Genomic DNA, 17,292 nt, shown 5'->3' with positions numbered 1-17,292 from the left:
AGGTAATAAAGAAGGATAGAGAATTGGGTTCAGGTTCAGTTCGAGCCGGTGGGGTGTGCAGGTTTGGGTAGGGTTGATGGGCTTGACCAAGACTAAACAAAAGGAGGAGACAGTTAAAAATATAGTTAGAGCATTAAGATGGCTTAACCCACGACACTGAGAGTCTCTTGGGAGGATGGCGAGGCTAGTGGAAAATTTGTAAGCCTCGTAAACCCCGTCAGTGGAGAACCTTTATTAAAAGAGAGTCCTGGACCTGGAGTGTCTGTAAGTTGTATGATAAAAAAAAATTAGTTTAGGATTTGACCAAAAAAGAGATTTAGGGTAGCAAACCATAAATGTCTCAATGCCTTAATATACTTGAGTTAGATAAAGTGATTCTACAGCTCTTCTATTTAAATAAGTGTCAAAAATTTAAAATAATCTTATTCTGTATATACATGCAATAATATATTAATTAATAATAAATTTTTAAATAGATCTCAAATTTATAATAAATTAAAAATTAACCTAATAGCCTAAAAATACCATACCATAAAAATCAATTAGAATATATATATAATATTTTCTTATGACTTTCAAATTGACTTTTGCTAATCTAAATCATTTAAATAAATAAGCTCATCCTTTTTAAAAGTGTATAATATATAACAACTAACTAGTATTTTTGTCCGTAATAACATTACGAAAATACAAATTTTTTAAAATTACAGTTTACTTTGTTTTGACAGTATAGATTATACATGACACAAAAGATTTATAAACTCAAACTACTTTTACAAAAAAAAGTCATAGGTTGACAATCTCTGACTAAGAAGACCAAAGTATCTGTAAAAAAAATTAAATAATAAAATTTTTAGTTATTATTTTTATATGAAAAAGTCTAATTTTTTCTTAATAATTAATTTTAACATTCGTTATCTAAAATTTAAAACAATTTAACGTGTATACTTTTACATTTAATTAGGTGTTAGCCGTTAAGTCTGTTGCACAAATAGAAATAATTAATTTTTATATTTGCTATTTAAAAATAATATGTTTTCTCTCTATGTATATAAAAATATAATTAGATATTAGTATAAAAATATTATACTGATAGTTATAAAATTAACTCAAAATTAATTTTTTTAAAAATAATTGAATCTTGATTCTAACTTTTAATTATAATATTAGTAATCTCTCAAAATTATATATGTAGTAAATATTTGAAAGAAGATAAATAAAAATATAGATTAAAAAGATAAACAGTATAAAAATTTAACATTAATAAAAAACTAAAAAATTATGCATATAATAACAATAATAATAATATTTTTTATTTAAATTATATTATTTTGTTAATTTTATTTTCTGTAGAAGAAAAAGATAGAAAAATAGAGAATGAAAGAAAAGAGAGAGAAAGATAAAAATATTTATTATTTTTTACTGAGTAAACATTCAATTCGATTTTTGTCCATCACGCAAAAGACATAACATGACCCTTAACAAAAAAAAAGGGATAACACAGCTCTTAATTTTATTATTTTGAGATCACGCAATTTTTATGTTAAAAATTTCGTTAAATATTAACAGAATTTGATTTTATGTCGTGTTATTTATAATATACTAGTACTTTTATCTGTAATACTATTATGGGAGAGAGCCATTTAGATAAAGACGTTTAAAACGTCTTTTTTTAATGATATTTTTTAATAATTAAAATTCAATACATATAATTGATTAAACCGTACTATTTTTATCAAAATTAGATCAGACAAATTGATTTGACCAAAAAATCGGTGAACTACACCTTAAGTCGGTCTAAATTAATATTTTTTTTTATAAAAAATGACTACAATATCCTTATTATAAAAAATAACTAAAATACTCTTATTATTATTATTGTTATTAAATTTTGAGAATCGTAAATCTTAACCCTTCTCTTGTCTCTATGCTATCATAGAATCAGAATTTAGGATTCTCAAAATTAAAAAAGAATATATATATATATATATATATATATATATATATATATATATATATATATATAATAAGAATATTTTAGTCATTTTCTATAATAAGGTTACTGTAGTCATTTTCTATAAAAAAAATTAATTTAGTCGATTCAACGTTTGGTTTACCGATTTTTCGGCTAAATCAATTTGTCTGATCTAATTTTGAAAAAAATAACACAGTTTAATCGATTATATGTATTTAATTTTAATTGTTAAAAATCATCTTTAAAAAAAGACGTTTTAAGCGTCTTTGTGTGAGTGGCTCCGATTACGGAAATATAAATCTTTTAAAATTACGTTGGTCCTAGTATTATAGATTATGACACGAAAAATTTATAACATTAAAATACTTTCATAAAATGGTCGTAAGGGACAAAAGTCCCTGTCGGCTAAGAAGATCAGAGTCTTAAACAAAATTAAATAATAATTTTTTTAGTTATTATTTTTAAATGAAAGAGTTTAATTTTTTTACTTAATTTTAACATTTGTTATCTAAAATTTGAAAGAATTTAGCATATATATTTTTATATTTGATTACGTATTAAGTTTGTTGTATAAATAGAAATAATTAATTTTTATGCTTGCTATTTAAAAATAATATTTTTTTATATATATAAAAATATAATTAGATATTAACATAAAAAAATTATATTAATAGTTATAAAATTAACTCATTTTTTTTAACAATTGAATCTTGATTCTAACTTTTAATCACAATATTAGTATTTTTTTAAATTATATGTAATAAATATTTAAAAAAAAAGAAGTAAAAATATATATTAAAAAGATTAATAAAAATTTAAAATTAACTAAAAAATATGTATACAATAATATTTTTTATTTAAATTATATTATGTTGTTAATATTGTTTATTTAGTATTTTTTATATTAATATCTCAAGTTTAATAAACATGATGCAAAGAAAATAGGTTATAGTAAAAAAATGGTATAAATTATTGTAATTAGTCAGGTTTTTTTTTTCAAGCTCGTTTAAAAAATTACGACGGTTCAAAACCGTCGCAATTTTTTTAAAAAACACACAAATTTGTGGCGGATTTGTAACTACTGCAATTTATTCTTTTAAATCCACTCACTGAAATAGCGATGGTTATAAAGCGCCACTAAATCAAACAACGCTAATCCTTGATTTTGTAGTGGTTGTGCCAGCGATTTCATCAAACCACCGCAAAATCAAATCTCCAGCCCCTAACCCGCAACGTTTCTAAAACCGCTGGTATCTAAACCGCCGCAAATTCATAAAAAAATCGCCGCTATTCGGCGTGTGTCTTGTAGTTTAACATAAAGGTAGAGAAAAATAGAGAATGAGAGAAAAAAGAGAGAAAGATAAAGAAGAAGAATGAGAGAGGGAGTTTGTTAATTTTGGAAGCTAAGTAAAAAATTTTATTTTAATTATAATAAAAATATCTTGTGACACATTTTGATTTGTCAAATTACTAATATAAAATATGAATTATAAATAGAGTGGGAATGATAGAGAGAAATAGGAAAAAAGAGAGAGGTAGATAAGAAAAGAAAATATAAGAAGGATGCTTACTAATTTTAGAGAAAAATATTTTCTCTAAATTTTAATAAGAGAGTGTCATGTGACACATTTTCGTTATTAAATTAATTAGTAATATATAAATATAATATATAATATAGCTATATTTTAATTTTAGTATTTTAATTTTAATTTAATTTAAATACAATTAGAGAATGATGTGTTGTATATTTTGATTGTCAAATTTGTAATTAGTCATTGATAATGATATATAAGAGAGATAGAGTGAGTAAAAGAATGAGAGAGATAGAGAAAGAAAAAAAAATAGGGGAGAGTTCTTTAATTTTTGAGAGAAAGATTTGATTTCAATTGTAATGAGGGAATGATATGTGAAAAATTTTGGCCTTAAAATTAGTAATATATAATAGATGAGATTTATATGGAGTTTATAAATTATTAATCAGTTTATTTTTGAAAAAAAAAAACTATATTGGTATTATTTAGTGGAAAATGATGATCATTATCACAAATGATGCCGTAAGGCAATACAAAAACTTTCAAAAACAAGAAAATAGCGTGGAACGAGAAATTAATGAGATAAGGAATGATAATGTTGATACATGGTGGTGGTGGTGATCATGGTCGCAGTGGTGGTAGATAAGATAATTATGGTAATGAAATATGGTAACACAATATATAGAAGTAGTAAAAGTTATAATGATGATGATGATAATTAAACCTCACATATTATAAATAAACTCACTATAAAATTAATTTTTATTAGTATTTGCATATTTTTTAATAGAGAATTTTCATTGTCTCAAATTAATAATATCAAAGGCGATTGAATTGTCTTTATGTTTAAGTTAAGAGTCACCTCATTTTTTGTGAAATGAACAAGAACTGGATTAAGTGTTCATTCTTTTTCATCGATTGATATATATATATATCAATCTACATGTATAAAAATATTCTAGATGTTAAATAATTAGAATAAAATTAGAATATACATGTTATGTATAATATGTTATGTTGTTGGTCATAATCAAAACTTAGCATAAGTGCATGGTATTTATTTGTATAATTGTATAAGGCTCTCATTGATCCTTTTGCTCCATGTGATAGTTCCAAAATGATTGTTATTATTGGTGCTTAAATGATATTATCTAATTTTAAAAAAATATTTAATTTAAAAATATAAAAATAAATAGTTTATAAATATTTAATATTTATTTTAAAAGACAATTTCAACAAATTCAGTATCAAATTAAAAAGGGGTGATGCTAGGTAGCCAAAAAATAATTACAATATAAGAATATTACACAAAATTTTTCATTCTCTTGATAAGTAAGTGACATACACCTTCTTATCACTTATACTCTTTATCATCTACTGTTTTGCTGCATGTTTGGACTTTGGAGTCATTAGTGTTCTTTTCAAAATTAATTTCAGTTTCTTCCAAATCAAATCTCTAACATCTCTCAATTACATTATTATCCATTAAAATGTAATAATTCTCTGCAAAAAATATGAAAATTAAATTAAAAAATTTTAACAACTTCTACTATACAACTTATATTTTACATATAGACTATTAATATATAAAAAATAAAATATAAAATATAAACAAAAATTAAAAAAAATAAAAATAATTATTAACTCGTCATATTAAAATCAATAAATAAGCATACATATAAATATTAAATAAAAATATTAAAATAATTAAAATTATGGCCTATTAGCGCACATATGAGATAATTTGAAAAATACAATAAGACGCACTACTAGAAAATTAGTTATTACAGATGAATATTTCCGACGGATTTTATCCCACTGAAATACAGAGGGAATTTTAGAGGGATTTTTTGTCGAAAAACAAAAAAAATGAATTAGCATAAATTACAAACGGAAAAAAAAATCCGTCGATAATTTTATCAGAAAAATTAATTTTTTTCCGTAAAAAATGGTTACAACGGAAAATTCGTCTGTAACTAAATAAACAAAAATATAGCATTTTATTAAATTATTACAGACGGATTTTTCCGTCTGTAATTTGAAATTTTCCGTCAAAAAATATTAAAATAAGGGTTGTGACCAAAAAACTCTGCGTTTCAATCACGATTACAAATCTCTACGCTCATCCCTTCCATATCCTCCATCAGCGGTGCATCTTAGCTTTGGTTCAGTCACACCGAAGCTCCGTCACACCCCTTCTAAGGGATCTTCTCCGTCACACCCCTTCCAATGGATCTTCTCCGTCACGCACTCTTCCGTTCCTCCTCCTCCGCCGCCACCTCTGCTGCCATTGTTTGATCGTTCCTCTGAGTTTTCGTCTTCTTCCGCCGCTGCCGCCACCGCTTGTGTCGCACGATCTCTCTCTATCATCCCTTGCGTCGCACGAGCCCTCTCCTTGCTGTTGCTTAGGGTTCAATTTTTCTGTACCAATTTTAGTTTTATCAATTTTTTCTCGCAGTTTCTATCTTCTTGTTGTTGTTGATGCTGATTGAGCTTCTTGTTCCTGTTTCAGTTCCTATCACATGCTGGTATCTCGAAACAGATGGTGATTTTGCCCTTTCCATTCTCTTTCTTCTGTTTAAAATTTTCTAATTTCCAGCTTAGGGATTCGATCACCTGTTCTGAGCTTGTTCCACGATTCTACTCTATTTGTGATTTTTTTTTGTGTAGATAAATGCATTGCTTTCAATCATTCATCTTAGTATTTTTCGTTCTTATACAATGTGCGAAACACTTGGATTTCAATTTTATATATATAGCTTGAAGAGGCTTTCTGAAACTTTTTCAGTTTCACCATTGTAACACTGGTTTAATCTATTTCCTCTCATATTGTATGCATGTTTGTTTATTCTGTTTGGTTAATTATTTTTGGAACCCTAGAATTGCACATTCTTCATTAATCAGTGTTCTAGCAATACAGTGAAATTCGTTGAACTCTTATAAATATAGAATTGAATTGAACTTCTAGATTGTGGCTTCTCTTAATCACTTATTGCAGCAGATAGATTTATCTATGCAGAAATTGTATTATTAGGATTATTTATTGCAGTATTATTCTCTCTTCTGTGATTTGGAAGTTGTAGAAGTAGTTAGGTGATATGTTAAGATAGAATATTGGAAGGTTACTTTTTTTTCTCCTTCTGTTTTATGACCTTCTTTTCAGCTTAAATATTAATGGAAAATAAAATTAACTTTGTCTATGACCTACTTGGCTGAGGAGTGAGGAGCAGATACTCCGGGATGATATCAAGTTTGGTGGAAAAGCCCAAACAGCTTTTCATGAAAGATATCAGGTTAGTGCACTGATTGATTCTATGGATTTGTCAAATAGAAATTGGTTACTGACCTGGTTATTTTGGTGGCAGGATGCTGCCCAAGTATAATGTCACTACCACGTTAAGGTTGGTTTCAAATTAATAAGGAACATGATTTATTTCCTTTTTTCTTTTCGAAGGTGTTTTTGTTTTTGGTATATATACTGCAAATGAATTTGATTTTCACTTTTTGGATCTGTTTGGTTTAGGTTTTTATTTTCTGTTTGGTACAAGAGGTATGCATTTCATGCAAAGATTGCAAATGCTGATTAGTTTTGTTGGCTTATATGATTTGGCAGGTCTCAGGACAAACCTCTGGCTGCATGGTTATTTACACAGGTTGTAGAGGTAGTGCAAGCTGTAAGATGACCAATGCTAGGGGGAAGTTAAATACCCAATCAAGGTTGGTTTTTCGAATTTCTTTTCATCTTATTGTTTATATGGCTTGCTCCTAGGTGAAACTAAAACATTCTATTTTCAGCATGAGTTGAGAATCTGTGATGTGTACTTCAATTAGTTAAATCTTGCCTTTACGTGCTTTAATTATCACGGTCATAGCTTTAGTCGAGGCACTTATTTTATTATTGGTTATGTTGTTCGAAGGCTTCTGGTTAGTTTTCTAGCCTACAGTTAATGGCTAGGATAGGTGCTACTCTCCTATCAGGAGCCCCTTTTTCGGTACAAAAAAGATTAGTGGTTTGGCTGTATGGTAGGCTGGCTGGCCACTAAGTCATGGCAATGGTATCACCATGCCCCAAGGAGTAGCAATGGCTTACAGATTAACTGCCAACCTACAAGAAATCAAGATCAATGAGGAAATGCTGTGCGATCATAGCTGTTGAGCCAATCAAGATCAAGATTCATTTGAATTTGAGATTGCTATGTTGTGTGCTGGTGCGGTTGCTTATTCGTAATTCTTATCTGATGTTTAATCTGTTTTGAGGGAGGGGTAGCTTTATGTGTCATTTTTTTATTAGTTGTGTTCTGATTTTGGGAATTTTTTGGATGGTGTTGTTTTTGTAGGGATCTCCTGGAATTTCAATATCAATTATCATTATTTACATCAATGTTTGTATTCATATATCTTGTTGAAAATGTTGTCTCAATTTTATTTAGTGGAACATGAATAATTGCCATACTTCATATTTGTTTTGAGAATTAGACACAATTTTCGCAATTTAAAATCAACTATGCTTAACTAATGTAACATAATTGTAATATTTCAGGCTCTTGACACCTTCAACACTGCAGTAGTTTCTCCTATATACTATGTCATGTTCACAACACTTACAATCCTAGCTAGTGTGATAATGTTCAAGGTATCATCAACTAATTTTGGCATTTAAGTTTTAGTCTCTGTGTATTTCAGTTGCATTATAATTACAAAACATATTCTTTTGGAGTCTGCCAGTTGAGAAATGAAGTTAATAAACTGGAGGAAAGGCTTGGAGTTACTGATGATCATCTCAAACAAAAGGTGATGTATAGTCTGGTCCTGTTATTTCATGGAATTTGAAATCATGTTCAGTATATCTAAATGCATGTTTTTAAATCTACTGCCATGCAGAATCTGAAAATCAAGAAACTGACAGATGAAAAGAAATGTGCATTGGCTACACAATATGCGGCAGAAGCAGCTCTTAGAAGGGTACATGCAAATCAAAAGGATGATGATATTCTCCCAAATGACAGCATCATTACTCCATTTGAAGCTGAGATTAAAATATACAAGAATGAGTTACAAATAATGTAACTCCCAGCAAGGATGCATTTGTCAAATAATTAATTAATTTAATGTAACTTCTTCCTCTTTATATGATGCTATAAGAACAATATACTGAGTATATGTTTTGAATTATAGTTGATGTATCAACACATTTTGTTGATGTATAGTTATTTATTATTATAGTTGATGTATCAATACATTTTGTTTATTTTTTGAATTATATTGGCTTCCTTGATTATAGTATTTTTCTTTTAGTTCGATAATATAATAAATTTGTTTATTTTTTGAAATATTATAAATATTCGAATATAAATTAGATAAAAAATTTTATTTATTAAATTTATATTTATTTTGTATGAAAAAAGGTGTATTTTGTAAAGAAAAAATCTAAAAAAAAATTACCTTACTGATGGATTTACAGACGGATTTTTTGTCTGTATTCAAAGTTTGGAAAATCCGTCTGTAATTACAGACGAAAAATTCGTATGAAAATTCGTCTGAAAATCCGTCTGTAATTACAGACGGAAAATCCGTCTGAAAATCCGTCTGTAATTACAGACGGAAAATCCGTCTGAAAATCTGTCTGTAATTACAGACGGAAAATCCGTCTGAAAGTGCGTCGCCTTTGGGAAATTGGTAGAAAATTTACAGAGGGAAAATCCGTCGGTAACTGCTAAAAATCTGTCTGTAATTTTCAGACGGAAAAAAAATCTGTCGGTAAATAATTTCCGACGGGGCTTTTACAGAGGGACAAAATCCGTCGGTAATTTTGTCGGTAACCAAAAATCCGTCTGTAATAAAGACTAAATCCGTCTGTAAATCTGTCTGTATTAATCCATTTTCTAGTTGTGACGTATAGTTTAGAATTTGATAATATTAATTATAAAAATTTATTAATTATAAATATTATAGGTATAAAATTATAAATATTATGAATACAAATTATGGATGTTATTAACATGAAATTATGGATGTTATGCGTAGGAATTTATAGATGTTATGTGTAAATTTATCAATTGAATAAATTAATTTAAGAATTTGATATTTTTTTAAATTCAATTATGATAAAATTTAAAAAACATCTGTGTTAACTTTATATTTACATATGCAATAACTAAAATATGATATGTGTATGGACTAATATCTAATAAACATGAATTTAGTTTTTAGATGTTAGTTGTATGTAATTATGAATGTTATGTATATGTACGTATGAATGTTATGTGTATGAACTTAGTTAGTATATAATATAATTATAAATGCATATAAAAGCACAAAAAAAATCAGTTTATTACCATACCTCATCAAAACTAGTGTGGTTTTTCATATTATCGAGAATTGGTTAACTGACAATAACCTCGTCGGGTGAGTCCATCTGTTGTTCAAATTCTTCATCAGCACCTTCTACCATAGGTACTGTATTAAGGTCGAATTCATATGCCATACTATTTGCAACGATAAACGCGACTTCTTGTAAAATTTATTGACTTATACATTATTGTGCTTGCAATGGTATTAGAGTCATGATTTTTGAATGATCATAATTAAATTAATGGAAGGTATATATTACAAAGAATCAAGTGCAAGTAAATGCCTTAACGAAAATAAAGAATTAATGATTTTTTCGTATTTCCATTGATTGATATTAAATGTCTTAAGGGAAACAAAGAATCAAGTGTAATTAACTCAATTAATGTATATTATCATTACTGTCCATTCTTATTATTATTATTATTAATATTTAATGTATTCTTAAATATAAAAATTTAATTATAAAAAGAATATTAAATATTGATTATAAGAATGTCTAATAGTAAGGAGTATGATATTATAATTAATATCATTAATAAGTAGAATTGATAAGAATATGATAAGTAAAACGATAAGAGAATGAGATAAAAAATAAAACTGTTATTAAGTGATATAAATGAAGTAAATTATAGAAACTTTTGACTAATTATAACTGAAAATTTTTTGTTACTAAACTTTTTCTATTAAAAAGCACTAAAAAATTTGCCTAGTTCCAAACTTCCAATTAAGTAGTGTGGTATGAGGTGTATATTATTGTAAAATGTAAAGAGTTTTTTTTGGTGCTTAAACATAGAAAAAAATAAAGCAAACATTATCCTATATCCAAGCGAATGATTTGCTGGAGATTAGCATAAGACTCAGACCAAATAACATGATTAGAGTTACTCTTGGCATCATATCTAGCCATTCAATCCGCAACTCTATTTGCTTCTCGGGACACTCCTTCAACGTGAACAAGCCAAGGACGAGATAAAAGCTCCTGAATCTTGTGAACCAAATCTGTTACTTCAGATGAATACCCACTTGTAAGCTCATGCATGATGGGCAGAATGTCAAGGCAATTCGTTTCACATATAATATCCCTCAAACCGCAATTCCAAGCTAAAACTAGCCCCCTCCAAACAGCAAATAATTCACATCTGATGATAGACCAGGGGGAATGCTTCCAGAGCAGCCCGAGATCTAATCTCTCTTAGAATCTCTAATAATACACCCAAATTCCGCTAAATTTGAATCCAGATACAAGCTTCCATCACAATTAACTTTAAAACTATTGCCTACCGGTGGTTCCTAACACAGGCAATTTCGGAGAGACCTAAAGGCATTGTTTCGATTCTTGTAAACCTGTAAGTCCTTGGCGATAATTCTAGCCAAGGCAACAATCTTGTGGTCTGTCCAAGGGTTTTCAGTATTGAATATGTCATTGCACCTATGTCTCCATATCCACCAAAGTTCTGCACCAAAAGATGCCTCATTGTTAGCCAAGGTCTTCCGAAACCACTCTTCAAGAGCAGTACCCGCCGTCGGATCTAGGATACTAGAATCCAACATATGCCAAATTGCCTTTGATTGTTCACAGTCTCTAAGGCAATGCTCCATAGTCTCCTGTGCCTTGTTACATCTCTTACATATATTTGAAGAAGCTAAATGCTACTTGAATCGAAAGGTCTCAATTGGTAGAGAATCATGTAAGCCAAGCCACATAATAAATTTGAATTTCTCCGAAATGTTTGTATTCTACAACCAGTTCCAGTTACTATTGGCATTCCAATTTAATGTTTTCTCTAATAACCATCTATAACCCTCCCTTGCACTATACTTTTTTGTTAGTTCCAGTTACTATTGGCATTCCAATTTAATGTTTTCTCTAATAACCATCTATAACCCTCCCTTGCACTATACTTTTTTGTTGCTGCAAACCACCACTTCCACTGTGACTCCAACTCAGTCGAACTAAGATATCTCAGACCACAAATAAACTGCTTAATCTCATACGGAATGGGTGTGGTAAGACTATCAACCTTCCAAGACACCTATTTCCACAAGTCAACCACTATGAAATCTGATTCAGAAATATGTATATAAGGAACAAAGTTGCAAAGCTTACCAAAAGGAGTCCACTCATCATATCAAACTGATTTGTGGACATTCCCAATATTCCAATGAAGCCCTTCCTTGAGATGTTCATAGGCACTAACAATGTTCTTTCAGGTAGCTGATGAAGAATTTCTACTATTTTCATTCATACCATATTGATTCCTGAGATATTTATACTTCAAAACCTGCACTCACAACTTCTCACTATTATTTAGACAATCCCATACCAACTTTTCTAGAAGCGCCATATTAGCACAGGTAGTATCCCTAATACCCAATCCTCCTGCTCTTTTAGGAGTTATGGCGATCTCTCACCTGACCAGAGGCAACCCTTTGTCGGTCGCTTGGCCTTTCCATAAGAACTGTCTCATCAAGACAAGGAATCAATTTTATTACATGCATACTTTGGGAGAAGAGAAATTTGCATTTCATAAATCGGGATAGAAGCCATAACTGATTTAACAAGACAAAGCTTTCCTGCCTTATTCAACAGGCATTCTTTCTAATTAGAAAGCTTTCTCGAAATTTTTTCAATAACCTCTTGAGCCGTCTTCCTAAAAGTTTTTGGCATGATCGATGTTAATTCTTAGATATGTCTTACTCTTGAATTGAGGTATTAGTTAGGGTTAGAAAACATACTTGACATATGAGTCTTGTAGTATTATTATAAGTAGTAGTTATTTATTTAGTGAAAGTTGCTGTTAGAATTCTACTGTCTTGTGTTTATTTCAGACTTCCGTATCTAGTTTGCAACCACTTGGATTTGATAAGATTTTATTTTTTTTTTCTGAATTCGAATGGTTGAAGCGGAAAAGAAGAAAGAAAAATGTGTTTGTATCTATTATGTATGGATATTGACACGGATTCGGGACACGATACGACACAGAACATACTGATATGTGAATTTTAAAATCTTATAAGATACGAGAACATGCATACATATTAAATATAAAGTATTTTTTTAAATAAATCGTAATGATATTTTAATATTTTATTGATATTAAAATATAAATTAATTTTTTAATTATTTTTAATGTTTTATTTTAATTATATTAAATATTTAATTTTTTTTGTTTTAATAAATAATAATATATATTATATTTAAATTTATTTTAAAAATATATGTTAATAATAAGACTGAACACAGAATACACAGTCGACACGTTGACACGTGATAGTATTTAGGTATGTCCAAGTATATTCGGATAAAAATTTTTTATTTTTTATTAAGACACAGTTGGATATAATAGACACGTATATTGAATAAATATCAATAAATATTATGTCCAAAATATATCAAATACGTAAATACAATAATTTAATGAAATATCTGTGCTTCATAGATTTGTAGAACGTAGTTGAGTAAATACAATATATATGCACATTCTTATTAATGTTCACATTCCAAATAACTATTTTTATGTTAAAAAGAGTGTATTATTAGTACTACGTTATCAATAATAAAATCATTATATAATTCCTAAAGAGAAAGTTGAGGGAATTTGTAGTTTTTAGTCATTAATTAACCATCAATATTATTTTTAATAATGTGAAATTATATTTAATGATGTAAAATTATTCAATTTTTTTATGATTAAATATTGTTTAAAATTTAACAAAAGTGCTAATCCCTAACACTCCTCATTTATAAATATGAGATAACTTTTATTTTTTAAAATAATTTTTAAAATTGAATTAATCTTATTTAATAATTATAATATTACGTGAGAGTTTATTTGTATTACACTAATTTTTAGGTTAAATTAACCTCTCTCAATTTATATATCAAAAATATTATTTATATATTAAAATTAATTATAAAAATAAATTATTATATAATTTTATATAGATATATATTTTTTTATTTTTTAATTTATATTTTATAACAATAATTAATTTTAGTAATTAATTTTAATAATATTCAAATGATTGTCTTGTGTATATATATATTTTTTCTATGTATGGGAGGCAAGATCGTTGATGTGGCATTACCGATAAGCACCTGCTAAGTGATGAACTGAGCCCACAGTGAACAAGAACTTAAGTGCAAAGGATTTTAATTGGAAAAAGTTTTAAAAAAGCAGAAGCACTAAAATTAAAAGTTGTTCATTAAACCAATCATTTAATTTTCAAAAGAATGACTTGAAGTTGAAACTTGCAACTACATATATCATCAGTGCCATGCATAATGTATGTGCAGTGCCACCAATAATTCTGGACTAAAATATCTTATTTATTTTATGGAGACATGGCGGATATTTATTTGAAATTGACAAGATAATAATTTTATTTGAGAACTGTGCTTTAATTTATATGTTTTTATATATAGTTTTTTACCTCGTTGGTGGTTAGTTATGGCCAAATGTCCCTTTTCTTCTTTCTTTAACTTCGTTAGTTCTCATCCACATAGTCTATGTGGATAAAGAAAGTTAATTGAACCTCTAACCAGGCGTTATTATGGTCACAATATAGTGCATAAAGAATTTTTACTAATAGATATCTTACACATACTAATTAAAATTTTAAAAGAGGTAAGTCTATCTTTTCAATTTTTCTAAGTTTACCGATTATTTACTAAGCTCAACAAATATAATGTGGGCATAAAGAATTCAAAGGGAGATAGCCATTGGATCTTCTAGTGAGACTTTTCTTTCTATTTTCAAGGCTCAAGTTATTTAAGATACTTGGTTTCAAAGACAAAGATATTTACTATGTATTTTAATCAATCTCAAGTTCATTGCTGGAATTTTGTCTTAAAATTAAATCAAGGTACACCATTGTCATCTATTTATCATCGCCTGATGATATTTTTTTTATGATATTTTTTAATGCAATAGATTAAAAACTAATTTATTATAGATCTAAATTTTATTTAAGAATCTGTATTTATTAATAAATTATTACATACACAAGATGAAATTTAAATTTTTAATATTTATTTATTTATTTAATAGACGAGTAAATGAAACACTTAACTATTTCATGTTAGTTATTGATATTCATTCTAAATAATAACAAAAATCTAAGCCAATTTATCTTATCTTTTGAGGCTCCAAGAAAGCAACAAAAAAGTAGTCAACACTCACTAGTAAATACTAGCTTTGATCATACAACAACTAAATAAAATAAAAAATGAACCGATAATAAAAACTTTCCAATTTTTAACGTTTTTATGATTAGTTCCGTTATTAATGATTAACTTAGTCCTCAAGGCAAATGCTAGCCATTTGAGGTTACTATATATTGTGAAATGATATAAAGTTTTATGGGTTACCATCATGGAGACCTTCTAGTAAATTCCAAGTCTTGAAAACGTAAAGCACAAATATGAAAACAAACAATTTAATACTCCCCACCATGCAAACGCTCTTTTGGCTCGTGCACTTCAATCTCCAATCACTTGGCACTGTTTAATATAAATTTCCCCCGCTTCCTACTAGACTGGGGTGCATTAATTATATTGACTGGCTTATTAATTAATTAATTGTTTTATTTATTTTAAATATATAAAACTAATTAAAATAGTACCTATCTTATATTTTAACATTTTTTATTAGAGAGATATATAATTGTTTGTACTTTTAAGAGTGGATATGAGCGTGTGAGATTAAAAAATTGGAGATCTTAATTTAATTAGCTGCAAAATCAGGTCACGAGAACAACTTGTAAATCACTCTAATACTTAGGTCAATAATATTTTTAAGTATTAAATTTTATTTTAAGTTTTCTTTTTCTTATTCTCTTGTTTTTCGTTTTTTAAGTATTTATTGTTTTTATTATACATTTTTAATGTCATAATTTGACAATTTTATGAGTTAATAATTTTATTAATTGTTGTGTCGTATTTATTATTTAGTAACGTTAGATTTTCATTTAATTGTAATTATGAGTATTATACTTATTTAGAACAGTATCTCAATTTAAATCTCTTGACTTAAGGGCTTTGTCACGAGTGTCAAAATTTACGAGATTGAGTCTAAATAAATGAGTTTTACATTTTTAAAGCGCAAAGACCTTTAAAAAAAATTTTAATTTTCTTTGTGCAGTTGTAACTTCCCTCGATATGTGAACCGTCAAGCTACAATTACAACTTTTCTCAACTATGACCATCATGGCCCCTGGTCATATGACTTCGAGACCGAAATTGTCTCGATTGTGATCGTTCTGCCAACCGACGCTCTAACTCAACCTGATGGCATTTCAGCTCTTGCATTCTATGACACATTTTCAGCACGGCATGATGGTAGTCATCCCTTAATCCCCAAAATTTCGAACCTCAGAGTTTTGAGCTCCAGCATTACGAGCTCCGAATTGGGTACTTCACGGTTCTCGTAACCTGGGGGAACTTGATGTTGCTCATGAGTAGGCGGGGTGTCATCCGTTTCGTGCCCATCTTCTTGATGCCATTCCTTAAAAGGAGTGGTTGAGTTGATCATCAAATGGATTTTCTGATTAGCATGCTTCCAACAGAATAAGATCCCTACAGACAGTGCCAAATGTTCATACCCCAAAAGACCTACTTCGCTGCAAGAGCCCCAGACGCCTAACGAGGTGCCTTGCGACCTGCATTTGAAAAGCACAAATATCTGTATGGAATGAGAATCAGATGTTTTCAGCATGATAATGGTGCCGTATACATAAGATATAAGGTCCCGGAAAAGCTAAAGACAATCCTGAAACTCCAATACTTAGATTATAAGATTTAAAAAATTAGAACAAAAATCATAAACAGGGGTGGTTTTCTAAGGTTCTTAAAACTTAACCAAATTCTCACTAAAACCCTCAACTATCCCCTTCCTCCACATCCTCCAAGACACCAGTAGAACCACACAAATAGACAAGACAGACAAAGCAGACACAAGTATATTACAGATATAGCAGGTAGCAAATATAGCAAGTAAGCATAATAATCACATAGGCAAGCTCAATTAATGCACAAGCAAACAAAACATACATATGCATATGATGAAAGTCTATCCTACTGGCCGTGAGCTCACGTGTCGGTTACTTTGCCAAAACCCGACACATATGGTAGCTAACCCAAACATTTGTCCCTAGGTTGCGCATCCCCAGGAAGAACTTTAACGAAGGAGTGTGCCTTTTCACCTTCTCCTGGAGGTTTCTTGAAGGAGAGTGTCATTCCCCATCAAAGGAGTGTGCCTTTCCACCTTGCAACCAGAGAAGAATGTGGGAGAAATAATACGAAGGAGAGTGTCTTTCCACCTTCTCTACATCCCCATCATGACAAGAGAGGGAATCCTCCGTCCTCAACTTACCATCTGAACACATTTTTAAGTTAACACGCAAGCGGGTTCGCACCCAAACCTTTCCATCTTG

At 28.9% G+C, this 17,292-nt stretch overlaps 1 protein-coding gene across 8 annotated transcripts; it reads left to right on the top strand.

The window, feature by feature from the left end:
- Nucleotides 1-5,611: 5,611 nt before the first annotated feature.
- Nucleotides 5,612-8,764, top strand: LOC130979198 (microtubule-associated protein 70-5-like). 8 transcript variants are annotated; one of them, XR_009086554.1, is made up of 8 exons: nt 5,612-5,917; nt 6,020-6,052; nt 6,738-6,800; nt 6,873-6,908; nt 7,121-7,224; nt 8,048-8,140; nt 8,233-8,298; nt 8,389-8,764. XR_009086554.1 is itself a non-coding variant. In XM_057902575.1 (5 exons), the coding sequence occupies exons 1-5, from the start codon at nt 7,632-7,634 to the stop codon at nt 8,572-8,574; spliced, it is 474 nt and encodes a 157-aa protein (XP_057758558.1). In that variant the 5' UTR covers nt 7,260-7,631; the 3' UTR covers nt 8,575-8,764. The 8 variants fall into 8 exon arrangements, 1 of the variants encoding a protein (XP_057758558.1); XR_009086552.1 differs by having other exon boundaries at nt 6,728-6,800; XR_009086556.1 differs by having other exon boundaries at nt 5,612-5,930.
- The last annotated feature ends 8,528 nt before the right edge of the window (nt 8,765-17,292 follow it).

The sequence above is a fragment of the Arachis stenosperma genome, chromosome 5 (assembly GCF_014773155.1).
Source record: "Arachis stenosperma cultivar V10309 chromosome 5, arast.V10309.gnm1.PFL2, whole genome shotgun sequence".
Lineage (NCBI taxonomy): Eukaryota > Viridiplantae > Streptophyta > Magnoliopsida > Fabales > Fabaceae > Arachis > Arachis stenosperma.
This window is presented reverse-complemented; position numbering and strand designations above follow the sequence as displayed.

Coding starts and splice junctions, on each gene's coding strand:
- LOC130979198 (XM_057902575.1), top strand. CDS start 7,632: ATGAGGAAATGCTGTGCGATCATAGCTGTTGAGCCAATCAAGATCAAG. Junction 7,716..7,844: donor GATTGCTATGTTGTGTGCTG/GTGCGGTTGCTT, acceptor TTGTTTTTGTAG/GGATCTCCTGGAATTTCAAT. Junction 7,890..8,047: donor TTATCATTATTTACATCAAT/GTTTGTATTCAT, acceptor GTAATATTTCAG/GCTCTTGACACCTTCAACAC.